This window comes from Siphateles boraxobius, unplaced genomic scaffold (genome assembly GCF_051911475.1).
Source record: "Siphateles boraxobius isolate OS27281-9 unplaced genomic scaffold, OSU_SipBor_1 49, whole genome shotgun sequence".
Taxonomy (NCBI): Eukaryota; Metazoa; Chordata; class Actinopteri; order Cypriniformes; family Leuciscidae; genus Siphateles; species Siphateles boraxobius.
Genome location: NW_027509130.1, coordinates 2,873,196 through 2,901,094, shown reverse-complemented (window position 1 = coordinate 2,901,094; position 27,899 = coordinate 2,873,196). Strand labels below are relative to the sequence as shown.

Genomic DNA, 27,899 nt, shown 5'->3' with positions numbered 1-27,899 from the left:
TAAGTTAAGTGTGAAGGAAAATACATAAAGACTTGTTGCAGTGTGATCCAGGCAGATAAGAAATGATATCAATGCAAATTGGAATATAAGGAAAAAAATATTTTAATAAACAAAAGTAAATTGAGTATAACAAGTCTGAAAAGAATAATAATGTAAAAACAAGTAACAGAATCAAGTAAAAATAAAAGGTTCAGTAGGAAATAAACTTGACAATGAAATAAACACATGAATCTAAGTACCAATTTTAAAATATGACTAAGTCCAACTAAATATACTAAGTATTGTATCTAAGTGATGAAATATGAAGTATAGTAAAATAAGTAATGTAAGAAAGTCAGGTCTATGCAGAATGCATGAAGTCTTAAGTTCTGCTATGCATGGGAAAACCTAGACATTTTATAGCTTGTGCCTACATGACTATAAGGTTCTGGAAAGTACCTTTCCCAGTTGCAAAATTTTTAAGATATTTATAGACCTATTTAGCACTTTATGGGGGGCCAAAAAGCTTTCTTGTAGACACTCGAGAGCAAAGTGCACCCTCAGGTCAGGTCACTGCATTCTTGCTATTCACACAGGAACCACCAGTGAGCTATTGTTGTTTCAACATCATTTGGGATGTTCATTTCACTGATAAATGTAATAGAAACCGATTTCTGACTGTGATCTGAGGAGAATCTTAAAGGAGATGTTAGAGTCTCTCTCTTTATCCGACCCATATGTATTTATCCAAACTCTCAATGGCATCCTGTTTAGAGTATTTTCTCCATTCATCTGGTATCTTACTACTCTCTTCAAATGTTTTATTGTAGTATTTTTCCAGATGTCTCTGGAATCTGCACACAAACCACTTCCAGTACGGCTGCTCAGAGAGATCAGGGGTGATGCTCCAGTCTGCATAAACTCCTCCTGCTCTTCTGTAATCTCTCCAAGGGAACCCTCCATCTAGTGTATAAAAATACTGATCACTTGCCACTAAATTTGTACAAATATCAGTACAGTGATTCTTTGTTGGATGGTAAAATGTGCCATTGATTCCTCTCAATCTGTGGAAAGCAACACTGTGATCTCCATGATGGTTTTCTATGATGTTGGTGCAGACGGCTCCACAGAACGGACACTGAACCCAACAGCAGGGACAGAAGTGACCAGTCAGAAGCTCATCTGGTCTGAACCTATAGTCCAGATTTACTGGGAAAGTATTTCTGTTCAATCTACTGCTGATATCAGACATTATTGCAGGAAGTTCTTTTCTTATCACATCTTCTAGTAGGCTGAAATCATCAATATCATGTTTCACTGCTCTGAGGTCTTTTTCTGAGAAGATCAGCTCATCTGAGAGCTGCTGTGTGAAACTCTTCAACCATAATCCAACATCTCCTCTGTTCACTTGAACATGTTTAGTAGATTTATGTGCTGCTTTCATGATCTTCTGCTGCAGGAGTTCAATGTTCTCCTTCATCTTGGGTAAAACACTGACACTGAACTTATCAGTGATGTACTGACTGACTTCATCTCTGATGAAACTCTTGAAGTGATTTCTGGGATTATCAACATACTTCATGTATTTGTTGAAATCCTCCTCTTCTGCCAGTGTCCTCAGAATGTGTTTCTCCAGATTTGATCTGTTTCCATTCAGTGATTCACACTTTTTCATTATTTCACTTGTCATATCTCTGGCAGTCTTCTTGTAGACACTCTGTTCAATGGGCTCTTTAAGTTTCTGACAGATTATCTCTCCAAAAATAGCAGCTGATGTTGCTCCATGACAGTATTTCTGGAAAATACTGTAGTATTGTTCTCTTTTCTTAACACATATTGTTTCCCTGAACAGTGTGTGTTGAACAATGATCATCTTAATTGCTCTCTTACAGATGTAATAAACCAAATCCACAAAGAATTTATTCTTGAACTCATAATTCTCTGATTCTTCCTGATGTTCTGTTACTTTTCTCTGGATGTAATCTGTAAGTAGTTGAATGCAGCTGATGTTGTAGCCCATCTTTGAAATATTAAATGACTCAATCATTCTGTCTGTCTGCAGAGCGACATCTGTGACTAATGATCTTATTTGGGTTTCATCCTCTTTAGGGAGACTGTGACTAAATGTCTCTTTAGCGGACCTGTAGGCATTTGTGAAAGATCCTGTAGATCCACTGGTTTTCTTCAACTGTACATAATCATCATAACTGGTCACACAGAAAATATCCTTCCTCTTCAATACAAGAGCACTTTCGTAGACATCACTGAGGATATCTTTCACATCTGTCTTTATGTCAATATAACTGATTGCAGGAGTATCTCTGATTATCTTCTTCACACTCTGTTTCCAGAACAAATCAAACTTTTTTTTCAGTGTTTGTTCATCATTTGTTTTGTCTTTTAGTTTTAAGGCAAGTTCTTTGCTCTTTTCATAGAGAGTGTTTTCATGATGTTTCCTCTGAGATTCAATGCTTTTCTTCAGGTCTCGCTGCTGAAGAATCTCGTTTAATTTCCTAGTTGTTTCTCTCACAATGTTTTCCTGAACATCTTTGATTTTGATTTCAAATGATGTTTTCCACTGAATCAGTATTTCTGCATCTGTGTCTTTCTCAAATAATTCTGACATTGATTTTTTCACTTTTTCATTTGTCTTCTTCAGTTCTGTTTGAAGATCAGTTTCCTCAACCTCATGAATTGCTTTATTTTCTATTTTGTTGTGTAGTTTGTTCTCAGTTTCCATCATGGCACTGCGAAGACTCCAGGACCACTTGCTGTATTTTGTCTCCAGTTTCCTGTAGGCTGAAATCTCCAGAGAATTTCTGAAACTGAAGACGAATCGTTCCTTATGTAAAGCCTCCCAGAGATCATTAATACGAATTTTTAAGTCTATCAGCATCATTCCATGTGACTTTGAGGCATGAGACATAACAGTTTTCTTTAGTTGTTGAATATTCTCACCGTAGTTTGGGTTTGGTGGTGCCATGGGTGGGCTACCCTCCCAAAGATGAGCAAAATACTTCACATCATTCTGAACATCAAAGTCAATGAAGTCACTGAAAAATTCTGTATCATAGACTTCATTTTTTGCAGCAAGCTTTGTCATCCCATCCAGTGTCTCCAGCAGTCGTCTCCTTCCCTCCTCATTTTTCTCTCCAGCTGTGACGTCTGAGACATTCTGATGCACAAACACACAGCTGGGATTCAGTTTGACCTTCTTCATCCTCAGGAAGGCCTGAACAACAATCTGAAGAATGTCCTGCATCTCAGATGGGTTTTCACCAAAGATATTGATCAAGGTTAAATTAGCAAGACCAACAACAAATGTGGCCAATTCATTGTCATGATGTCTTGTTGATTTTCCAGTCAGTTCCAGAGCATGAAGACCCTCAGTATCAACAACCAGAATATAGTCAAAGTTCATCTGTGTTTTCATGTCGTCTGAGACTCTGACCAGCTGCATGAAAGCTCCTCTGGTGCACCTGCCAGCACTGACGGTAAACTGGAGTCCAAACATGGCATTCAGCATGGTGGATTTCCCAGAGCTCTGAATCCCTAAAACTGACAGCACAAAGACTCTCTGGTCTCCCAGTTTCTGGATGAGTTTATCTAGAACAGCAGAGATCCAGATCACAGGAACATGAGCAGCATCTCCATCCATCAGCTCCAGTGGAAATCCAGAGATCATCATCTCTGCTGCAAGACTCGGGAGAGAAGAGAAGTCAAACTGCAGATCTTTCTTGTTCTTCTTCACAAATGAACATGATTCATAGATCTGACCGATCTCCCTCATGATGTGCTCCAAACCAAAGGCTGCAGCTTGAAGATCCTCAGATATTCTCTCAAGTTCAGTTTGTTCAGCTTTGATCTGCTCAGAAAGATCCGCTGATGTATGTTCATCCAGCAGGATTCCAAGCCATTTGATGAAAAACATATTCTCATGTTGAGTATGTGAGTTCATTTGTTTTATGAAGATTTTTATAAACACACTGATGTCAGATTCATGCTGCTGTTCACGGATTTCCTGCATTTGTGTTTGTTTTCTACTGATGTCCATTTCTATCTCATCTGCTTTAAGTCGATGTAGTTCTTTGTTCTTATGGCACCACTGATGCCACAGTTTCCCCTGATGAGGCAGAAATGATTCCTTGATTTCTGTCAGATCTTTCTTCTCCAGTAAACTCATCATCTGCTGTGCTGCTTCTCTTCCTCTCCTGCATTCTTCATCATATTCCTCATCTACTCTGATGTCTGAGTGTTTGGACACATCTTCAAGTCTGAAAGTGGAAGATGATTCTGAAAGACAATCATTTATAGTTCTTCTGAGTTCTTCAGATACATCTGCCTGATTTCTGTCTTTTAAACTGATTTTGAATTTCCTTTTCTGCGTCTCAATTACAGTATAATCATCCTCAGTAAAAAGGCAAATGAGTGGCTTTCTGCTCTTGAAAAGGTTTTGGATTATTGTTGCACTTTTGTCATTGTTTTGAAGTTGTGGGAGAAGAACAACATTGACTGAGGCCATTTCAGTGAGGATCTGCAGCTGTTTTTCATGATCTCCTGCATCACCGTGTAGATTACAGAACGCGACACAGTCCGTGAATTTATCATCATATGATCCAGAGGGGCAGAACCAGGCGATCTCCACCACTCCATCCATCAGGACTCTGGTTCTGCTGCTGCCTGGGCAGTTCCTGTGGAAGAACGTGTTGTGTTTCTCATTGATCAGACTGTTCATCAGATGAGACTTGGATGAAGACACAGAGCCAAACCTGAAGAAAGACACCATTGGAGTTTGTGCCTTGTAGACCGGATGGGTTTGACTGATGATCTCATTGTTGGTGTTTCTCATCTTCCAGCTCTTGTTGATTTGTCTGAATGTCCAGAGAGGAAACTCAATCTGTTGTGTGTCTGGATCAGGAACAAGCAGAGGCAGAGCGTACTGACACTGGGACAGTTTAGTGACCATCAGCTGCTTCAGGAAACCATCAGCACAATGAAACACAGCCATCTGAACATCCATCGGGTGAATGCGATCAGACTGGCTTGTTCCTTTGTTAGACAAAGATATGTCATGTGAAACATGACTCTTGTCTTCAGATGAGTTATTGTTTCTTTGTTGAGTGTGATCTTCCTCATTGGTCTCATTAGTTTTAATGTATCTTGCTCTGTAGTTCATCATCAGTAGTTTTTGTAGGAACGTCTGAATCAGCTCCTCTTCAGCACAAGACTCATTAGACTGTAATAAATGTACATATTTTAACTGAAGAACATCTGAAGCTCTCAGTTTATTGTGATGTCTGCCTTCAAGATGAAGTTTGTGAAACAGATTATCCATTTGTGTGTCTTCCTGTTGCAGGTGTTGATCTGCTCTGACTTCTGCTGTTCCAATGTTAATTTTTTCTCCCTTTTTAATAGAGAATAATACAATAATTTAAAACCTTGATCCATTATTATTATTATTATTATTATTATTACTAGGGGTGTGCCCGAAGCCGAATATCTTATTCAGAAAGGCCCGGATAATGGCTTCAAAACGAATAACGGATAACGAATAATATTCGTCTGAGGCTGACACAGTCAACATAAACCTCTAAAATCACTACGCAATAATAAGTGTGTGAAGTGAACGAGTAAACACTATGAGTGAAATGAGCGCAGATCAAAGTCATGTTGCTGTTGCCTCTCTGTTCTCCTGTCTCTCAGAAATCAGAGCTTGGCGAGAGTAAATCAACTAAAATACTACATTATATACATTTTTTTACACAAATAAAAAAGCCACGTTTTGTCTCTACGCTTCTCTCAGAAATCAAACGCTCTCTGTCAAGTCACATATACATTTTCTACTACTTGATATGTCTAAATAAATGTTTTAAACTTTATCTGATATGATAGGCTACATATTTCTCTGTCTCACTCTCTCTCTTTGTATGCATAGATAATAGTAAGAGTTTTTCTTTTCTTTTCTTTTCTTTCTTTCAACTTCCATGTTCTCTAATCAGCTATTTATAGAGTCAGACTCCTCTTATTTGCGGTTCTCTTATTTAACATTTATTAATACTGTTTTAATTAGAACTTTTTGATCACGAAAGGTGATTGACCTTGGGTCGCCTGAAGCACAACTACATTAAACCTCAAAGCATTGCCTATGCGCGACTGTCGGTTAGAAGATATATAAATAAATGTTATAATCATAATGAAAACAATATTATTTTATCAGTTATACAATATTTGTTCAGTGATAACTATGAAGAAAACAGAGGCTGTAAATCCATTGGCATAACAGTCTTTTCAAGTAATTGTACGAAGATCCAGGTAAAGCCCTGCTCACTTACGGTTTTATCTAAATACAGATACAAATCATTTTGAGATTGTTACAGATATTGGCTCCGCTGCACACCACAAATTATTACATTTCTTTTATTCATTGTTTACAGTACTGATTTAAACGGTAATTTAATCTGGCCTTTCTTACATTTTAGAATCATTTCATCATAGTGAATATGTATCATGAGGAAAGTCTTTGGCAAACATACAGAAATATATAATTAAAGTCTTATTTTCTGTGCATTCAATCAAAACGCTTTCAGTGTAAATGTAGTTCATCGGAATATTACTATCTGATTCCCTTAATGGGATATTATACTAGATTAATGTAGTTACAAACAATGAAGAACATGAACCATATCTCTCCAGGGTTCTCTGAACACTCACCTGAACTGAATCATCTGTTTCAGCACAGATTTTCTTCATCTCTTCCTCATCCTTTCTTTCATTTTCCTCTATCCCCTCTCTGTGTACACCTGGTAATAACATTTATCATGGTTGATCTATTTTACTGGAAACCATAAGCTATAATACATATATTTACAGCATTTAGATTCACAGATGTGTTTGGTTTATGGTCAAACAGATAAAAAGTGCTAAAATAATAAGTCATAAAAATATTACCCACTCTTAATTGCTTGGTCCGTTGTACTTTGCTGAAATACACATTTGATTTTTATTAACAACTGAATAAATGATTAGATTGGCAATAAAGGGAAAAGTTATATATAAAGTACAAGTCACTCTCATAAAGATACATTTATTTCTATTCAATCACTTAATAAATGTGTTTTTCTTCAGCTGATGTTTGATAAATGATACTCATACCTCTGTGATGACTCTATTGATGTCACTGTCTACGGTGTAGTTGAGTTTCCCCACCGCTGCACACTTGATGTCATACTCAGTTCCTGGTCTCAGATCAGTCAGAGTGACTGTGTGTTGATCCTTCAGCACAGGTTCAGATGTCCAGACTGTGTCATGCTTCAGTTTATACAGTAATCTGAGCTCCTCTGTAGCAGGACATGACGGAGGAACCTTCAGAACCACAGTGTCACTTTTGACCTCTTCTGTGATTGGACAGGCTGGTTGTGATGGAGGAGTAAAGCAAACAGCTTCATCACATCCATGTATATAAAGGAGAATGCAGGAACCAGGATTATTCTCTGTTTCCTTTGAGGAGACTATAAATTTAGTGGATGGACTGCCATGTGACATTATTAGCTCCTTAAACATTATTAAATGCTCTCTCATTTTCTCCCTGATGGTACCAGTGAGCCACGTCAAAGCATGAGGAGACGTTTCTGGATTCTTCCACACTGTTTGAGTTTTCAAGTAATTTTCTTGTTCAGAAAGCAGCTTGTCTGGCTGCTCAAGAGAACTGAACATGTAGCAAACCACATTCTCCACCTTAATATCTGACAGAACTATGTCTAAGCTCATATTCACTTCAGCTCCACAGTCCAATAATTGTTGAAGAAACTCCCCAACTGTATTTAATTCTTTCTCTTTCTCTCTTATCCACTCCATAAGATCATCTGTGTTAAATGGAGACTCCTCGTGAGCTTGTAGAAGATTGGTCAAAGCACAAGTTTCTTCTTCACAGGCTTGAACTGACCGGATCAGAGTATTAATTGTCTTATCAAAATCTTGTCTGTAGATTTGGCAGTATCGCCTCATATCTTCAATCTTTTTGTGACATGAACTGAATGTGGTTATCCTGGTGTCTTGCAAAAGTTCACTGCACTTGTTTTCGGTAAAACTCAGATTTTCAATGACAGAGTCTGTTGCCATGATAAGCTTCTTCTCTATGACCCTTAAATGGATTACGTCACTGTCTACAGTGTAGTTGAGTTTCCCCACCGCTGCACACTTGATGTCATACTCAGTTTCTTCTCTCAGATCAGTCAGAGTAACTGTGTCTTGATCCTTCAGCACAGGTACAGATGTCCAGACTGTGTCCTGCTTCAGTTTATACAGTATTCTGAGCTCCTTTGTAGCAGGACATGACGGAGGAACCTTTAAAATCACAGTGTTTTCTTTGACCTCTTCAGTGACTGGACAGGCTGGTTTGGATGGAGGAATAAAGCAAATAGCTTCACTACATCCATTTTCATACAGGAGAATGCAAGAACCTGGATTATTCTCCATTTCATTTGAAGAAACAATAAACTTGGCTGGTTCACGGTCTTTTGAATCAATCAAATTCTTAAATATATTTAAGTTGTTCCTCATGATCTGTTGGATCTCAGGAGTTAGCCAAGACTTTTGCTTTGAATCAGGTTTCTTCTCATCAGTTACTCTTTGTGTTGAAGGACTCAGATATGCCTTTTGTTTAAGGAGCGCATCTGAGCAGTCCAGTGATGTGAACGTGTAGCTGACCAGATTTCCAACTTCCAGATCCATCAAGATGGCATCTAGGTTGACTTCTACCTGTGCACCAGCATCCTTCAGCTGTCTGAGGACTGTGTTAATTATATTAGACTCTTTCTCTCTCACTTTCTGCCATTCTGCAAGGACATGTCCTCTGAATGGAGATTCATCATGTTCTTGTAGAAGATCATTCAGTGCAGTTTCCTTCATCACATTTCCACGGATGTTTGGCAGCAGAGAGCCGAGTGTCTTCACAAGTCTCAACTTGTACTTGTAGCAGTTGTGCTTCATGTGCTGAATTTTATCATGAAATGCAGCAAAAGTCAGAGCAGGCGAGTCTTTCAGAAGGTCACTGCATTTCATCTCTGTTGTATTTAAACTCTCAATCACTGATTCAATCTCCATGATTAGATCCATGCTAATGTCTTTATGAAGTTTTGAAGCTCTTGAGTAAAGTTTGTCGAGAGGATAAAGCCAAACTCTCAGTGGAACCGCCAGCTCTTGTTTTTTTTTCAGCAGTTTTGGAAGATCAGCAAAAACCTTCAACGCATCTTCAAAAGAGGTCGGGTTAGATGGTAGCTGGAAGTCACCATAAAATGTACAAGTGAATTTTTTGACTGCAGTTATCTGATTTTGATTCACATTTAAATCAACGTTTGCATCTACTGAAACAATTCCTTGTAGTTTCTGAAGAGCCACTTTTACTTCTCCTTTTACTGTTTTTTTGTCCTCATCTGAGGAAACCTCTCTATCAAAAACAAAGCAGGCATCTGCTCCATACAGCACTGCTGTCACCACGTGTGTAGCTGTATCATCATCCGCAGCATTATTTCCAGAAGGCAAATGATTCATGGTTAGTTCTTCAAATCTGCTGGTTGAATGATAATGTAACGTCAGTCTCTGCTGTTTAAAAGACGTCTTGGTGTCTTTAAGATACTTTGCTGCTCCACTAACATGGATGAGATCACCTAAAAGACTCAGTTTGAGTCCACCGTCAATATTTAGTATTTTAGATTTGTCCTGAATGGAGTCTGAAGCTGTAACATTGAACCTTGTATTAATTTGGGAATGAGCGGAACTATTCTCCTGCAGCTGCTCTTTACTCCAAAGTCTGACACCTGCAACAGGAAAAATGTGTTTTAACTCTTAACAGTGAATTTATTAGAAATTACATTTTGTATAAAATTATTGAGAGATATATTCTGAAGGTGGTTAATGCAGTTTAAGACAATGAAAGTAAGGAAAATGTTTGTCTGCTTCTGTTTATGGGGTATTTGAGTAGAATATACAATAAAGACATTTTCAGCAAAACTACAAACATATTCACAATTATTTCTAGCCTAAGTTGAGTAAAACTATCAGAAAGAACAAAGAAAGTGCCTTGAGGATCAAATAATGTAGACCCAAATGAAGAGAGATGCAAGACAGGAACTTTCTTGACAGACACTTAAGGCAAAAGCAGTGGGCCACCAAGTCCTGACCCTGACTCCAACCAGCAGGGAGAGGTCAAAGGGATGAGAGAGAGCCAGACCGAGGACGTCTCTGGGAATCAGCCCCAACGAGAAGATAGTCTGAAGGGCTCACTGGGTGGCATAGGCAGGACCAGGCAGGAGGCAGTGACAGGGACAGTCCACCCTGACAACCAGACATGAGACAGGCCAATCACAAGTGCAGTATAGAGAGCTCAGGTACTGGGTAGAAGCCCAGTACAACCGGTGAGCAGAGGAACCTCAGACGGGGGAGGACTGGAAAGAGCACTAGAGCACACAAGGCATACAGCACAACAGGACAGTATAAGACAAGGCACCACAAGTCCAGAACAAAGACTCAAGACAACAAGGTAACAGCACAGTAAATGATTAAACCAACTAAAGAAAATAACTAAAGTAATCACTAGGCTAGAAGACTAAAGTAAATAGCTAAAGCAGACGATTAGAGAAAAAAAACCTAGACTAGAAAACTATAGTAAATAACTGTAGAAAGAAGCTAGAAAAAGTAACACTAGTTACATAGGTAACGTCTCGGTTATGTATGTAATCCTTGTTCCCTAACGAGGGAATGGAGACGTCACGTCGGAATGTACTGAGAAATTGGGATCTCACCTGAGGGCCCAGTTGTTTAGTGTAAATTAAATGAGCCAATGCACATTGGCATGCTAGATTTGTATCGCGTGTTACGCCCCACAGCGCAGGTATAAATATGGAAGCGGTGTGCTCGCATTTTTTTTTTTGGTTTTTGCTGAGAAGCCGAGCTGGTGACCCGGCCGTTCAGCAGAGTTACAGCAACTGTGGTGACGGGATGAGACGACTTCATTCCCTCCTTCAGTGAATGAGGATTACATACGCTCTCTTTCAGTTGGTCACGTTTAACATCGTGACGGAACGTACCGAAGAATGGGGATAATTGGGATCCCATTTCCATGACATTTTTGAAGACGTGGGGTGACAAAGAAAGCCCGAAGGGGAGGACCTTGTACTGATATGCCTGCTCTTCGAACGCAAACCATAGAAACAGTCTGTGTCGAGTGAGAACCAAGACATGAAAGTACACGTCCTTCAGGTCGATTGCTGCAAACCAATCTTGGGGATGGATGCACTTTGACACAGCATTTTGAACACTCGCAGGTCCAAGATTGGCCGTAACCAACAGCCTTTCTTGCGTACAATGAAGAAGGGGCTGTAAAACCCTGTCTTCACCCTCATGAGCTGGAGGGACCGGCTGTATTGCATCCTTTGCCAGTAGGACTGCGATCTCCACCCATAAGACAGGAGCACCCTTGTCCTGCACAGGGGTGAACTGAATCCCCCTGAACTTGGGGGGACGCCGAGCAAACTGAATTGCATGTCAACACTGAGGGAGCAGCAATGGCACACACACACAAACACACTTGCATACATAGCCCATTCACTCTTCATTCCCCTTCCTCACCTGTTGTTTTCGCCATTGGCAACGCAGGTGCACACGCCGGTCCTATGGCTCACAGACATTTCTCCACACCACATTTCCATTCAGTCCAGTCGCATACCCGATCATTTCTCACACACACATTGTCCTCGTCTTGTGTTTTGTTCACGTGTCTTTGTTTGTTTGTTTGTTTTATGGGAGTAGTCAGACTTTCGGTGGGTAAATGCTGCGTCGGCCAAACAGAGCAGACGAAGAGTGCATATTTATGATGTAATAGTTGGGTCGCGCCGGCACAGTGCCGTCAAAGCCGGTGAAATCATTGTCTTGTGATTAGGGGGGATTATATGTGAATTATGTGTTTGGTATTTACGTGTTTCTGTGTTGTTAATAGTGATGAATATATTTATTTGATAATTACCAGTGAGAACTATTGTTTAATGTTGACTGATGAATGTTTTTGTGTGTATAATGTAACGGGTAAGAACTTAAATATATATTTACCTGTCAATGGTTGTTTGCTAAAAAAGGTGGAGTTTGGCCTATAAAAAGGGAGGCTTCCTCGCGTCCTCAAAACACACACTGCTGCCCACTGGCGACAGAAGAGGGGGCTGAGGTTGGCAAGGCATATCGTCGTGCACCACCAACCATGCCCATTTGGGACCAAGAGATAGAGGAAACTACTCTTTCATTGAAAAATCTGGTTGCTACAAGGTTAAAATAAGTAGAGCAGTAACGAGAATATATCCACACCTTGACAATTGGTCATCGGATTGCACAGAAGAGCACAGCGTATCACAAAATCTGCATTTAAATACTGTAATAAAGTTGGTGGGGAAATATCAACATATCAATGTGATAAACACTAGCAACCGGATAGCACAGAAAATCATGAACCCGGTCATATTAACCAGCAAAAGAGAGAAAAGAACCTCAACGGGCATAGGCCTGGAGTTAGATGGTTTGCAGCTTGTGAGAAAACTGCATGGGACACAGTAAACACAGATCTATGCTTTGCATTGGAAAGATTAACTGGTACAGTTGAAAAGAAGCTGGATAAATTTGGGGACATAATTTACGCATATGGAAGTGAGAGGTTTGGTGTGGAAAAAAGGAAGGAAAAAGTACAAACTACTCCTGGAATGTCTAGACGGCAGCAGAAAATTGAAGGGTTAGTTAGAGAAAGGAGGCAGCTGAGGAAGCAATGGAAAAGAGCAGAACAAGGTCAGAAGGAGGGACTCAATCTCTTACAAAGGGCCATAAAAGATAAGCTTGCAACATTACGCAAAGCTCAGCGCCTACGGAAACGCTACAAAAAGAAGGAGCGTGCGAGGGCTAATTTCTATAAAGACCCATTCAAATTCGTAAAGAAGTTATTCACCAGTGAGAAGAATGGCACTTTAAAAGCATCTAGGGTTGAGCTAGAGAGATATTTGGAGGAAACGCATACAGATGCAAAAAGGCATGAGCCTATGTCAATTCCGTCAGACATCCCACCTATCAATCCACCAGAATACCAAATGGAGGTCTGTGCACCTAAGTGGAAAGAGATAGAGCAGGCTGTGAGAAAGGCAAGGCAGATCTAGCCGCGCTGCTCGTATCATCTCACTCATGATCTGTGCCTTGCCGTGGCGAGTGAGCGTTTGACCTAAACAGGTCTTGTCTACTTGTGTTTGTATGTCATATGAATAATATATATGTGCCCCATACATGGAATCAGAGTGCCTACTGTATTTAGTAAATGGAAAATCTCTACAGCAAAAGGCCAACCACTACATGCATTCGGTTTGTTTCTACCATTTATTAGTAATGATTTACACAGTTTGTTTACTACTTACCATATACCTGAGCATTCAGTATTGTGCAATATAGCATACAGAAGGTGATGGACATTTTTGGGGGAAAGAAGTGCTGCATTTTATCATTTAAACATGTGACTTTTCATGAAAATTCTATAATCCAAGATTGCCACCACCATATGACGTCATAATATGCCAATTAGATGGGAAAATGTAATCCCTACATAAAATTTGGGTCATCCTTAATATTTCTCTAATTTACAGAAAGTCTCTATCTTTTATCACTTTTAAGATATAGCCTTTTGAAATTAAGAGGTCAAAATCGAACGTTTTAGGAAAAAACCTCTGGCGCCTAAAGGGTTAAACGTCGAAGGTAAGATTTTCTTCAGCATTATTGCTCAGAGATTGTCAACCTACCTATTAAAGAATGGCTTCATTGACACTTCAGTTCAAAAAGCGGGCATTCCAGGGTTCTCAGGATGCTTAGAACACATCAATGTTATCTGGCAACGAATTCAATCAGCTAAAAAGGAGAGGAAGGAGCTCCATGTGACATTCCTGGATTTGGCTAATGCATATGGTTCAGTGCCACATGAGCTTCTTTGGGCAGCATTTGATTTTTTCAGGGTACCGATGTCGATAACAAATTTAATGAAAGCCTATTTTGGAGATTTGCAATTTAGTTTCTCAACTCCAGAATTCAGCACTACATGGCAATGCTTAGAGGTTGGAATAATGGCAGGATGCACAATTTCTCCACTGGCTTTTACCATGGCAATGGAAGTAATCATTAGGGCATCAAAATGGGTAGTAGGAGGAGAGCGCTTGGCTTCTGGGATGCGACTACCACCAATCAGAGCATACATTGATGACATGACAACCATGACTACAACAGTAGCCTGCACTAATCGGTTTTTGGGTAAGTTAACCGATAACATCGAATGGGCAAGAATGCAATTTAAGCCCTCTAAATCAAGGAGCATCTCGATAATTAAAGGCAAGGTGGTAGATAAAAAATTATTCATTAATGGTGAGGCAATACCAACAGTTTCTGAGAAGCCAGTGAAGAGTCTTGGGAGATGGTACGATGGGGATCTAAAGGACACAGTTCGAGTGGGAGAAGTTAGACGACAAGCAGTGGAAGGGTTGAAGAGTATAAACAGCTGCGCTCTACCAGGGAAACTAAAACTCTGGTGCTTTCAGTTTGGTCTACTGCCGAGGTTACTGTGGCCACTGACTGTGTACGGGGTTTTTTTGACAACAGTGGATAAGCTGGAAGCGTTAATAAGTTCATACATCAGGAAATGGTTGGGTTATAGTAAAGGAGTATTTCAGCTGCCAGTCTCTGCTTTAACCGAGGAGTTTGAGTGCGCCAAGGTCAGACTGGAAATGACCTTAGTAGAGTCACGTGACAAATGTGTAAGGGGGGCGGCACCTGTGTTAAAAACTGGTAGAAAGTGGTCAGCAAAGAAATCTGTGGAAGAGGCAAAGGCTGCCCTTCAAATTGGTGATATCGTGGGACAGGTACAGCATGGAAGAGGGGGTTTTGGGCTCAGTTTAGCTCCTCCTAAATGGCACAAGGCAGCCCCAGCTCAAAGGAGGAAGCTTGTAGTCAATGAAGTGCGAAAGCAGGAGGAGAGGATGAGGTGTATAAAGGCCATTTCCCAGGCCAAGCAGAGTGGATGAGATGGGAGAGTGTTGAACAACGCAAGATGGGGTGGCAACCCTTACGAAAGGAAAATATATTTACCAATATGTATTACTTGAAATATATTGTAATATGTTGTAATATATTATTTTTCCAATATATTATACAGTAGGTGGACAACCAGAATAACACTTTTACCGCCGCGGCTGAACGCGCAGTAAAATTTTGGGTGTATTTGCTGCCTTTTACCGCTAAGAGTCGCTACAATCACAGACTTTGAATAGTGTCCGTTTATTCTCTCAATTGAGTAATCTGCCGCCGCGCCGCGGCTCATTCAGAGCGATTGAAAGCTGGTAGCAGATGAATTCACGTGAAACGTAGTTAAAATAATTCATAATCACAATACTGAAATTAAATTGAATAAATAATGAAAACTTAAAACATCGCAATAGAAACATATTAAGCTACATTAATGAGGCTTTATAAGAAATTTGAGCAAAAACTGTTATGACGGTAGCTCAGTGGTCAACGCAACGACTTGAGACTCTCGAAGCTTCAAGTGACCCGAGGTCGAATCTCATAGTAGCATACATGCTGTTGGCCGACAACGTTGATGTTTTACCGTTCCCTTTCAGTCGAGAACGTCAGACGTAGTCGACGGTCGACTGAATTGGGATATCGCTAGAGAGCCTGTCTTCTTCGAGTACTATTGAACGAGCCAATGTAATTGGCGTGCGTGATTCGCATCACACACTCCGCCCCCGCGGCGCGGGTATAAATACGGAAGTGGATGCACGCACTAGTTGCCTTTCGCTTCGGAGCCGATCGTTTGATGTCTCTGAGAGTGCTGTTGTCTACAACTAGCGAGTGTGTCGGTGTTCTTCAGGAAGACTCTCCCAGTGCTGGTGTTCTACAGCGCGAGTGCAGCGGTGATCGCGAGCTTTGAGCTCTCAACTGCTGTTTTAACAGCAACAAATTTCTAAATGTTTGTGTGTGTTGATGGCTGGTTAGAGGGCGGAAAAGTGAGTGCTTCACTGTTTCAGTTCTCTGTTCAGTGTTGCCGCGGTCATTCCCCTGTGTGCTCCGGCACTGGTGACGGTCCTATTTTCTGAAAGAGCAACACGGGTGCGTTTGCGTCTTTTTCAAGATGTCATTCCGCCCGTGCGTTTCTGGGTGCGGTCGTTCCCTGTCTCTCTCTGATGGTCACAACTGTTGTGTCACGTGTTTGGGCTTACAGCACGCTGAGACAGCTTTTGTGGACAGCTCATGTTTTCACTGTGGGAACATGACTGTCGCAGTGTTGAGGGCGAGACTCGCCTTCGTTCGCGGAGAGCGAGTCCCCATTACCATGCCCCACCCTCGGGTTCTGTGTGGGATGGGTGACCGGAGGATAGTGTTGGATGTCCCGCTCGGTAACCATTCCCTGTGGGCTCCTCACTCCTCCCTTCCACTGCAACCACTGGAGCCTCCTGTGTTGTCTGCTGGTCCATCTGTAATGGTGGGCCGCCGAGGCTGCCGGGCTCGAGTGGAACCTCCACCGTGTCCCGTTCAGTCTCGGTTGGAATCTGGAGTTTGGTATCTTGGGGCGGGCCGCGCTGGTTCTCAGCTCGCCGCCCCAGTGCCTTTCTTTCCCGAAATGCATGGAGAGCTTATCAGGTGGTGAACAGCATCTTTCTCTGCCAGAAACTGCCTGAATAGCTTTTCCCCCTCAGTACCCTTGATTGAGGAACGGTGAAGGGTTGCGAGGTGTCCCTCCATTGGAGCGGTCTGTCGACACAGGTGCACCTGTGTCCGGCGGCCGCTGCCCTTTGGGGGGATCCTCGTCTCCCCCCTAGGGCCTGTGAGGTTTTGTCCGTTCCGACGGGCAGGGCTTACAAAGCCTGTGGACAAGACGCTTCCTCTTGCATGCCATGGCGTTGCTGCAGGCTTGGGCACCCATGGCATGCACGAGGGTAACTCAGACCGTGCGCTCATAGGTGAGCACCGCACTGCATCCGACCTCACCCTCCGGGGTGCGGGTGTCGTAGCGTGCGTGATCGGTCTGGCGATGTCCACCTTCGTGGTCCAGTAGCGCCTTCGTTGGCTCAGCCTGGTTGGTATGGCGGATGCGGACAAGGTTCGGTTCCTGGTCTCCCCAATTTCCCAGGTTGGGCTGGTTTTGCGACGCGGTGGAGAACTGCATCCAACAGTTCTCTGCCGCTCAAGCGCAGACGGAGGTCATCCGGCACATCCTGCCCCGGTGGCCAGCTGCTGCCTCCACCCGCTGCCGGTGGCAGCTCCTCCGCCTGCTCGTCGCCGTGGGCGTTCCCCGGCTGCCGCTCCTGCTGGCCCGCCGCAGCAGCCTCGACCCAGGCCTTAGCATGGAGCCGGCCGCAGTAGAGACGCCCAGTCCGCTCCAGGCGCTGCCAAGCCAGGTGGCAAGCGACAGCGAAAGCATTCCGGAGCGGGCCGCCCAGGAATGGAGGAGATGCTCTTGGAGTGGCACGATCACTCCCTCCCCCCGGGTGAGGGCCGGGTGGAGCCTTTTGTTTGTGTGTGTGTCTGTTCCGCCGCTGGCTCCCTAAAAAAAAAAAAAAAACGGAGCAAGCGGTACCCACACTTCAAAGAGAGAGCAATTTCATCTGTTCCTGGGTCCCAGGAGGGCCAGTCTGGCGGGTGTGACCCTGTATAGCCTTACACCCCTCAGCTCCCCCTTGGTCGCCAGCAGGCAGCTTGGTGCGTTCGAGGACCCGGTCATCCGCCTTCTCACGCGCCCCCTGCCGCTTGTGGAGACAGGTAAGTGTTGCACAGCACACTAACACCACTCTCTCTACTTTGCTGCCCCACCTCAGGCTCGGCTACCCCGCTCAAGTCAGTGATAGTCATCACATTAGGTGTTGAGCAGACGTGATCCTGAAAATTCAGTGATATTCATCACACCGAGTGTTGAGCAGTGCTCCTGACTTGTGCGTGCTTATCTTATCCTGCTGGCGAAGGATTTGATATAGCCGCTCCTCCAGCCGGTACGAAGGCCAGTTGTAAACTCATTCTTCGTGCTACTAGGTGGTGGGTCGTGACCATCTTGGCCCAAGATTGGTCTGCAGCTTTGACCTGAAAGACATGTGCTTCAGATCTCTACCTCCCGCACCGCAGGCCATCCTGTGTGTTGCGTCTAAGGGTGGAGTATCAGTACAGTGTCCTTCCCCTCGAGTGCTCCAGAGCCCGTTGGGTCTTCAGGTCAACTGGAAGAGAGTAATCTCGCCCACGGGCTGAGTATCTCTTTTTTAGTTTTGGAGAGGTACTCGGTCCAACATGTCTCTCCAATGAGAATGTGTTCAGCTGGTGTTGAAGTGAGAAAGGGTCCCACTGAAAGAACTTTCAGAGGCTCCTGGGGTATATGGTAGTCGCAGCCTTTGGCTTCCTCCATATGTGACCGCTTCAGCGCTAGCTTCACGATCGAGTCCCGAGGTGACCGTGGCAGAGCAGCTCACCCTGTGTGACTATAGTTCATCCCGGTCTGCTGCCAAACCCTCTTCAACAGAGGGGCCATGTACAAAGGGCGTGTTTTAACGGGGGCCTGGGCGACCCCCGACTACACGGGCATTCGTGCCACGAGTTGTTAGACATTGCGACCGTTGCGCAAGCTTCCCCTGCATGTCACAAACTCACCCGTCACCTCCTCCTTGGAGTCAGACGCTTCTGAGGGCGCCTTGTTCCACTCCTCCCACTTACTCATCGTGCCGCCATCGAGCCTCACGACAGTTATAGCCAGGGCAAGTGGAGACTCCATCCCCTGGGTCCGGCTGGGTCATGACCATTCCGGGGCCGCTCAGTTGCCCCCCCGGTTTTATTTTTCCGCCAGTGTTTGGGTAAACCGAGCGGACTACCCTTGGACAAACACTGGGTCTCAGCTGCCCCTGGGGCCCGCAGAAATGCGTTTAACCCCAGTGAGCCTTCTAAAAGTGACTGCGACTCATGGTCGCCTTGCGCCTGCTCAAGTCAGTGAAATCATCACTCTTCATGTTGAGCAGAATTGCTCCTGAAACTCAGTGAAGTTCATCGCACTCAGGTGTTGAGCAGCAATGCTCCTGTAGCTCTGTGAGTTCATCACAGGTAGCTCAGTGAATTCGTCACACGCAGTGCTGAGCAGAAATGCTCCTGGTGCTCAGTGAAGTTCTTCGCACTCAAGTGTTGAGCAGAAATGCTCCTGCAGCTCAGTGAGTTTATCACACTCAGGTGTTGAGCAGTAATGCTCCTGAAGCTCAGTGAACTTGTCACACTCAAGTGCTGAGCAGAAATGCTCCTGTCGCTCAGTGAAGTTCTTCGCACTCAAGTGTTGAGCAGAAATGCTCCTGAAGCTCGGTGAGTTTATCACACTCAGGTGTTGAGCAGGAATGCTCCTGAAGCTCCGTGAACTTGTCACACCCAAGTGCTGAGCAGAAAATGCTCCTGAAGCCCAGTGATCTTCACATGTTGTGTTGAGCAATGCTCCTGTCTTTTGCGCCCGTCGCTTGCACCTACGTGCCAAGTCAGGAGAGGAACAGGTCTTCATAGTTGCCCCTTATTGGCCCAACTAGACCTGGTTCCCTTCAACAGCCTTCCTGACTTCCCCTGAAAACTCTTTCGGGGACGGGGCACGATGGCACACGCGTTCTTCCCCCGGAGATTCCGGGCGGTCTTACATCTGAACGCGGAGGTTCAGGTGGCTATCACAAGAACATGTGATAGTTACCATCACTTCTGCGAGCACCCCCTAGAATTGGGTAGCGTGCTTACGCCTTTAGAAGTGGAACCTAGTCGTTGAGTGCGTCTTCTCTCCAGAGGAGATCCTGAAAGCTTTCGATCACTTCAGTGCTCTCTTTCCTGCAAAATGGGTTGCAGTAGGCTGTTTTCCTTCACCCTCAAAATGATGTTGCCTCGGTGTTTAAACGACGCTCATCGTGTTGCAGAAGTATGCAGAAGCACGTTCTGATCGTCAGGTTCCTGAGGAGCAAGGTCTTGTAAATCCTTGTGTCCCTCTTTATCCTCTTGGGCCTTGTCCCTGGTGCGACTGCACTGCAGAGACCGCCCCTGAGCCACTGCAGGCAGTGAGTTAAAAATTCTGTTATATCAGTTCTCCTGCTCGCGTGGTCTCTACTAGAGGGTAGGGACTTGCTCGCTTTCGGTCAACGTATTGTGCCTGGAGTCTGGGCCGGCTAACTCTCACAAGCTGAGACCCCGGCTCGGATTGTGCCCAAGGTTCCTACCTCTCCCGTAATAGGAGCAGGTGGTGAGCCTGCAAGCGCTGCCCTGGAGGAGGCAGATCCAGCCCTGGCTTCTCTGTCCGTTCGCTTGGACGTGTACAGAATGCAAGTCATAGACCTCAGACCAGCTCTTCAAATATCTGTTGGAATTCAGCAGAGAGGGAAGGCTGTTTCCATGCAAAGTTGCACTTAGTGCTTGCCTTCATTTCGGCAAAGATCCGAGATGCAACATGTCCACTTAGGTGTTGAGCTCCTCTATGATGAGTGTAAAGTGCTCCGCCTGGGCGTTGACGATATGCTTTGCTAAAACAGATTCTAGAGTTGGGGGCTGGACGACACCTAGTTGAACCGCTGCCTCACGTGGGCTCCCTTCTCATGAAGCCAGTTTCTCCGTGAGCCCGGTTCAAGTGTCGGCTTGCTGCGCCATTCCCCTCCTATGGACTGGATACGTGCGGCTTTCTACTCCAGTTGAGTTCCCTTAAAATTGAACCCTGTTGAGTTCCTCCACACCCCTCCGACGTCGGACGTGCGGAACGTCTGGTGTTAGGCCTACCACTCGTAAGCAGTGTGGAACTGTGTTAGGCTGGGTCCATATGTTGCGGTCCCTTCGGTGACCCCATATGTGTATTCTTCCACGATACGGCTCCCTGCGGTGAGCCCGTGTCTTCCCTCGGCAGAGTCTCTCTGCCGTCACTGTCCGGTGTGTCTCCCCCCGTCTTAGGCTGGAGCCACCCCAGTGACATTCCATATGTTAGACTGCCCGGTTTCCGCCCAGTTCATATGTGTATTCTCCACATTACCTCCCTCTGGGTGGGATGTGGCTTCCGCAGCGTCCCTTCCTTCCAACGTACGGGGAACGCTTTCCCACTGGTCCTGTAGGAACAGCAGTGACTTCCCTGGCCTAAGCCCTGTCCTTCCCCCCCTTAAGTTTGCGGGGGCATCAGGAGGCTTTGGTTTAGGCACTGGAAGGTGGCAGCGTTAGTGGCGTGTTCAATGGGTGATCCCAATTCAGTCGACCGTCGACTACGTCTGACGTTCTCGACTGAAAGGGAACGTCCTGGTTGCGTATGCAACCCACCGTTCCCTGAAGGAGGGAACGGAGGACGTAGTCCCCTTGCCACTACCGCTGGACCACCGCTGACCCCGGGTTACTCTCGGCTCCTCAGCGAAAAGCAACTAGTGCGTGCATCCACTTCCGTATTTATACCCGCGCCGCGGGGGCGGAGTGTGTGATGCGAATCACGCACGCCAATTACATTGGCTCGTTCAATAGTACTCGAAGAAGACAGGCTCTCTAGCGATATCCCAATTCAGTCGACCGTCGACTACGTCCTCCGTTCCCTCCTTCAGGGAATGGTTACCGAGCGGGACATCCAACACTATCCTCCGGTCACCCATCCCACACAGAACCCGAGGGTGGGGCATGGTAATGGGGACTCGCTCTCCGCGAACGAAGGCGAGTCTCGCCCTCAACACTGCGACAGTCATGTTCCCACAGTGAAAACATGAGCTGTCCACAAAAGCTGTCTCAGCGTGCTGTAAGCCCAAACACGTGACACAACAGTTGTGACCATCAGAGAGAGACAGGGAACGACCGCACCCAGAAACGCACGGGCGGAATGACATCTTGAAAAAGACGCAAACGCACCCGTGTTGCTCTTTCAGAAAATAGGACCGTCACCAGTGCCGGAGCACACAGGGGAATGACCGCGGCAACACTGAACAGAGAACTGAAACAGTGAAGCACTCACTTTTCCGCCCTCTAACCAGCCATCAACACACACAAACATTTAGAAATTTGTTGCTGTTAAAACAGCAGTTGAGAGCTCAAAGCTCGCGATCACCGCTGCACTCGCGCTGTAGAACACCAGCACTGGGAGAGTCTTCCTGAAGAACACCGACACACTCGCTAGTTGTAGACAACAGCACTCTCAGAGACATCAAACGATCGGCTCCGAAGCGAAAGGCAACTAGTGCGTGCATCCACTTCCGTATTTATACCCGCGCCGCGGGGGCGGAGTGTGTGATGCGAATCACGCACGCCAATTACATTGGCTCGTTCAATAGTACTCGAAGAAGACAGGCTCTCTAGCGATATCCCAATTCAGTCGACCGTCGACTACGTCCTCCGTTCCCTCCTTCAGGGAACGGTGGGTTGCATACGCAACCAGGACGTTCTACCACTTGGCCGTGTCTTAACTCAATGAGAAATGCCCAAACGTTTATTTCTCCAGTGTGTGTTCACTCACATGAACGAGAAAACGTTTTGTCGTTAGCCTATTGTGAGTGTAGGCCTACTTTACATGAACAAAAGTAGACCTTTTACAGTTTTAAAAGATGATTTTATTTGAGCTGTTATGAGAAAAATAAATTCAAGTGAACGCGCGCCGCGTTTGTCGAACTCTAATTCAATGCCAGAATAAAACCCGATTTTAGAATACGCACTCGGCGTGGTGTGTCAAAATACTTAATTGTAAACTTCAATATTTCGTTCAAAAACACCTCAAAACGCTTTGTGACATTTTAAAAAGCCGCGAATCAATGTATTAAGGCCACTGGAACCAGGATCGTAACTGAAACGCGCTGCATGTTATCTCTCAATACAGGAGCAGAAGCGCTAGTTCAGATTTTATTGTTTGTTGTTTAAACGTGCGTGTTGCATATTTAAAAATATATATATATTTGACATGGTCTGTTTAGGCTAATTATAGCATTGATTACTGTGGAGGGGTAAATCCCCCACCGGCAAATCGCACCTTGCTTATGTTTTTAAAAATTCTTTCTACATGGAACCATGAAGTTTTATTTTCTATTTTTTTAACAGAGCTGCTTTTGAAGACGTAAATTCAGTCAATCGGTTGGATGAGATTTGTTCCTTAGTGTAGGCCTAAAATGGAAATGCATGGAAATTTTATAAATACCATGTTTATTCGGGATTTGAAACAGTGTCATCCAAATGATTGAAACCTAAGTTTTACCACTCGACCACAACTTTTCTCACTGAGAAATGCCCAGAAGTTCGGTTGTTCAGTAGTCAGTGCGCGCGCGCGAGAGAGAAGCGCTCTTCAATCTTCTCATTCATCAATAGTTTAGCGTCATTAGCCAGGTTTCCATCCAAGGGTTTTTTGCGAAAAAAGGTTTAGCGCATCAAAATGTTTACCGATATAGCTGATGGAAATGCCAATTATCGATATTTTTTTGCAAATGTCGACACAATCCTTTTCCGTTTAACTTTAGCGCATAAATTATATGTCGATACTTTAATTGTCGCGAAAAACTAGTTTGGAAACACTTTTTGTCGAGAAAAGGGGCTTTAACGCAAATAAATGTGGTGTCACATGATATTTTCATCACGTGCATCACGATGCAGTCGTCACAACAAAAACCATGGCCGGTTGTTTTACTAACGCCGAAAGTTTCGCCCATCACTCTATACTCGGCGCAGGTTGCCAGCTTGTACAGGGCAATGGCAATCCGCTTTAGTGTCGAAACCGGTGGTCGGTGGCAGTGGCGTAACTTTGCTTTGAAAAGTGGTGGACACCGCACAAATCGTTTTGCTATTTGTTTATTTAATAACCGACTTTACTTGGGGACTCTTTCGTTTTTAATTGTTCTGTTCATTTATGGGACGAGAGTCCAGTTCACGCGCCGGCGCCTCCGTGATATTTTATTTAACCTTTATTTAACCAGGAGAGTCAGCAGTAGTACAAACACATAGGTACAGACAAATAACACAGAAGACTAAAGCTAACATTTCATATAAGCATTTAAAATAATGTTTACAGTCTAAGAGTATTTATCCTACATTAAGGCATCTGCCTCTAAGTCTTTCATTTTGCATTTAAAAGCATTTAGCGAGATTAACTCAATGAGTTTCAAGTCCTTTTGCAAAGTAGCCTATTTCATGCTGAAGGTGAAGAATACAGAAATGCCTTCTTTCCCATTTCCGTACGAGCCTTGATGATCTCTTTTCTACTATATTTGCTTCTTATTTATTGCAATTGGTTGATGAAACATTGATTAAAATTAAGATACAATTAATAAAAAACGAAATTCACTTTAAAGAAAGGCTTTGTGCTTTCTGTTTGAGGTCTCTTTGAAAGTTTTAAAGTCGCTTTCAGAGCGGTCATGTCCGTAACAGAGAACTGTCACGTCCGTAACATTGTTTTTTTCCTCATAAATGCAAACACGAAAAATTAAATAAAAATAATATTTTATGTTCTATGGAGGCTGACCATTCTTCATCGGGTTAGTATTAGGCTACTTTTGTTTTGCGCAGTATAATTCATAGAATTACAAAAAAATATTTTGCCACCTAAAAGTTAAAGATTTTTTGTGTCATGTCTCATGTGTATTTCTATCATATTAAATATAAAACGCATGTGTAGACTGATATTCTTCTAATGTCTGGACTCCTTTATTAAGGGAGTATGGATATATAAACAGACGTTTCAGTATTAAATGCATTTTCTGAGAATGTATATTTCAAGTTTTGACTGCAAATGGCACTTCCATAGCGCTGGAATTGCCCAATTTTAAAGAATTTATCCTCAACCAGTTTTTTTGTGTAGTGTAATATCGAGCCTGGCAAAAAGTTGCAAAAAAAAAAAAACTTTCTGTAAAGTGTCTCCACAACTTCCTCCCAAACGCCTTATTGTGTGGTCTCTCCCAGACCCTTGGGCTTTGTTGCATTTAAAGGGTAGTTACTTCGAGCCCTATCAGATGAGCAACTGCTTCATTCTGCCATCGTCTTCTGATATTTCGTACACTTGCAATTATTTGTGAAATTGAAATGACAGTATGCTGGCAAATTTCAATTAACTGCCTGAATACTCTCTCCATTTTTTTGTTTGTTTGTTTGTTTTTTGTTTGTTTGTTTGGTGTTGGGGGTGCTGACTGGAACCTCAAAAGGTAGAATTTGCGATAAAAAGAAATGTAGGCCTATGGAAACGGCTCAAGGGCACTTTTTTTGCGATACACCAAAACATATGCGACAAATCGCTTTCGGCATTCGTGACGTCATCACGCACACAATCTTATCGGTAAAAGGCCAATTGAATGGAAACAGTCTGGAGACGGAAAATTTCGTAATGTTTTTTTTCGCATATTCACTTTGTCGATAACATAACAGCGCAAAAAGTGGATGGAAACGAGGCTAGTGATTGCACCCAATTTATCTTCTGTCATGATCCGGGTTCCTCGCTTCTCTGTCTCCCTCTTGTGGTCACATTACACACTCATTCTCTACATTATCACTTTAGTCTCATCAGGTTCAGCTGTTCCCGTTTACCTTAATCTCCGCTCACCTGTTCCTCCTTTCCCCTGATGCCTCTTACTATTTCTAACCCTCTCTTTGTCTGTCTCTTTGTCAGTTTATTGCAAGCTATTCATGCAGAGTACATTCCTCTTACTTCTCTCATCGAGTCGTGTCGTGTCGTGTCTTGTCTTGTCCTGTGTGATTCGTTTGGAAGCCTCTCCTCGAGCCGGTATTTTTATCCGTTCTCTTACACGCTAACTGAACTGCCCTGCCAATTCAGACGCTGAGTTCCTGACCAGACGTGGTATCCAGTCGACGGTACCCTCGCTCTCGGCGGGTCTCTTCTCCCTCTGCAGTCTCCACTGGGACCTCAACTTCGCCTAACATGTTGCTGCGCATCAGGAGATCCTGTGACAAACTACTCACAGTTTATGTTCTATTTCTACTAGCCAAGTTTGCTGTTTTGACTGTTTCCTGAGAATCCTAAGAAGATTTATGTTCCTTATTGATTCAGTGATTCTCTTCTCATTTTCATTAAAGACTGTATTATTGTGAATCTCGCCTTTTGGTCCTCCATTTCTCAGCATATTACATTTTCACTGACTGCGTGATAGGCCTATTTTAACTTTTGATTCATAAAATGTTCTGCTCTAAAAGTTTGCTATATTCTATTTAAAATGTATGCTACTTTTACATAATCACGTTTTGCTTTCGCTATATGTCCCTTTGCGCCACCTGGTGGTCATTTCGCAAACGACTTTGAAATGCGACTGGTTTATTTTTGCCGCGGTGGATTTGCCGCGGCATTTGCCGTGGCGGTGATAGGCATTCTGGTTGTCCACCTACTGTAAATTGGAAATACATGGAATAATACATTAATGATGCATATATTATACAATATATTATATATTCATGCAATATTGCAATATATTGCAAAATATACAAATTATTGCCGCTTTCCATATATTGCAATACATTGAACATGAATATATAATATATGTTTTTATATATCGTAAAATATATGCAATTTTATATTTATAAATAACCACCACAATGTATTGCGATTTATATGGGAGAATGTATTGATAATATATGTAAAGATATAGTGTCACATGTATGTTTAATATATGGTAGAATATATTTTAAATATATGTAAAATTATATGGAAATATATGTACATATATATTGTAAAATGTATGCACAATATATGTGTACATATATGTGAATATGTACATATAATGTATGTACATATATGGAGATATATACATGTAACATCTAAAATATATGAATACTTAAATATGCAACCTGCAATATATGTGCAAACATTTAAACCACTTAATATCGCGCTCAAAGTAATTATTATTCAAATATAGTAATTTTAGTCTACTCATAATGCTTTTCAGCCAATCGTCAACATAAGCACAGGGTCTGCTCTTCAGCACAATGGTGACCCCAAAAACTCAGACATACCAGAAAACATTTTACATTTTAAAATAATAGAACATTAAACACTAAAAGATCTCCCACGATATTAATATTAGTTTTCCTTTATTCTCTCAGGATCCAGCGATGCGAAGAGCTTCGATGAAGAGATGAAAATCAGGGATTTCAGCCTACCAGCCCCGCTTATATACGCCAAGCCACGGCAGACGCGTTGAGGGCGCGAGCGCCCCTCATTGGACGCTACGTCACGCCGGGCTCACTGGTAGGCTGCAGCAGTTTGCCGCAGGGCAGCCAATGAGCACGCTAGTCAGCCTGTTCTAGGTCTGCTGGCTGCTGCACTGCGTTGACAATGAATACAAAATTAAAGCTATAGTCTACGATGTTCAAAATCGGTCGAGAAAGCCTGAGACGGTTGGGAAGTTTTAAAAAACTCATCCCACCCCTCCACACACACACACCCCTCCCCTCTGTGCTACCTGATCCCTCCCACCGGGAAACGACCTGAACAACATCCCTCAGTCAAGCTGTGATCGCAAGATTAGCAACACATGAACTGTTCTAAACTCCCCACCACCATTAGTATAATACTACTAGTATTGCTAAGGTTTTGAGTATTTGTTATAGCAGCACACAGCACATCTTGTTCAAATTCCGATCGGCTCGAACTAAAACCCGCTAGGCCTACTTCTACTATTCTTTTTTCTCTTCATATTGTTAGGATTGTACTGTAGAACCATAACCAGCATCTAAATGAGGTTATTAATAATGAACAAGCATTGAAATCGTAGACCATAGCTTTAAGGATAATTTTTTGGCTTCAATATCTCGAGAAGATGAATCTTTCCTGTAGCGTAAGCTAACTTACGCAATACGAGATAACCTCTCGTAAGAGAACTCCATAGCTGTCTTTTAAATATCAGCGTACTGTATTATTATAATATTATGAGAATAAA

The 27,899-nt window shown here is 43.3% G+C and overlaps 1 protein-coding gene across 2 annotated transcripts in view; it reads right to left on the bottom strand.

The window, feature by feature from the left end:
• Positions 1 to 86: 86 nt before the first annotated feature.
• The window catches only part of LOC143711059 (interferon-induced very large GTPase 1-like), a 39,692-nt gene continuing 11,879 nt past the window's right edge, over positions 87 to 27,899 (bottom strand). Inside the window, exons 3-6 of one of the 2 annotated variants that reach the window (XM_077202345.1) lie at positions 7,132 to 9,794; positions 6,932 to 6,959; positions 6,691 to 6,779; positions 87 to 5,383 (exon numbers count right to left, since the gene is read on the bottom strand). In XM_077202345.1, the coding sequence (XP_077058460.1) occupies positions 704 to 5,383; positions 6,691 to 6,779; positions 6,932 to 6,959; positions 7,132 to 9,794 (7,460 nt within the window). In that variant the 3' untranslated portion in view covers positions 87 to 703. Of the gene's footprint in view, positions 5,384 to 6,690; positions 6,780 to 6,931; positions 6,960 to 7,131; positions 9,795 to 27,899 lie in introns of those variants that run through there. The other variant, XM_077202346.1, reaches the window with a different exon arrangement.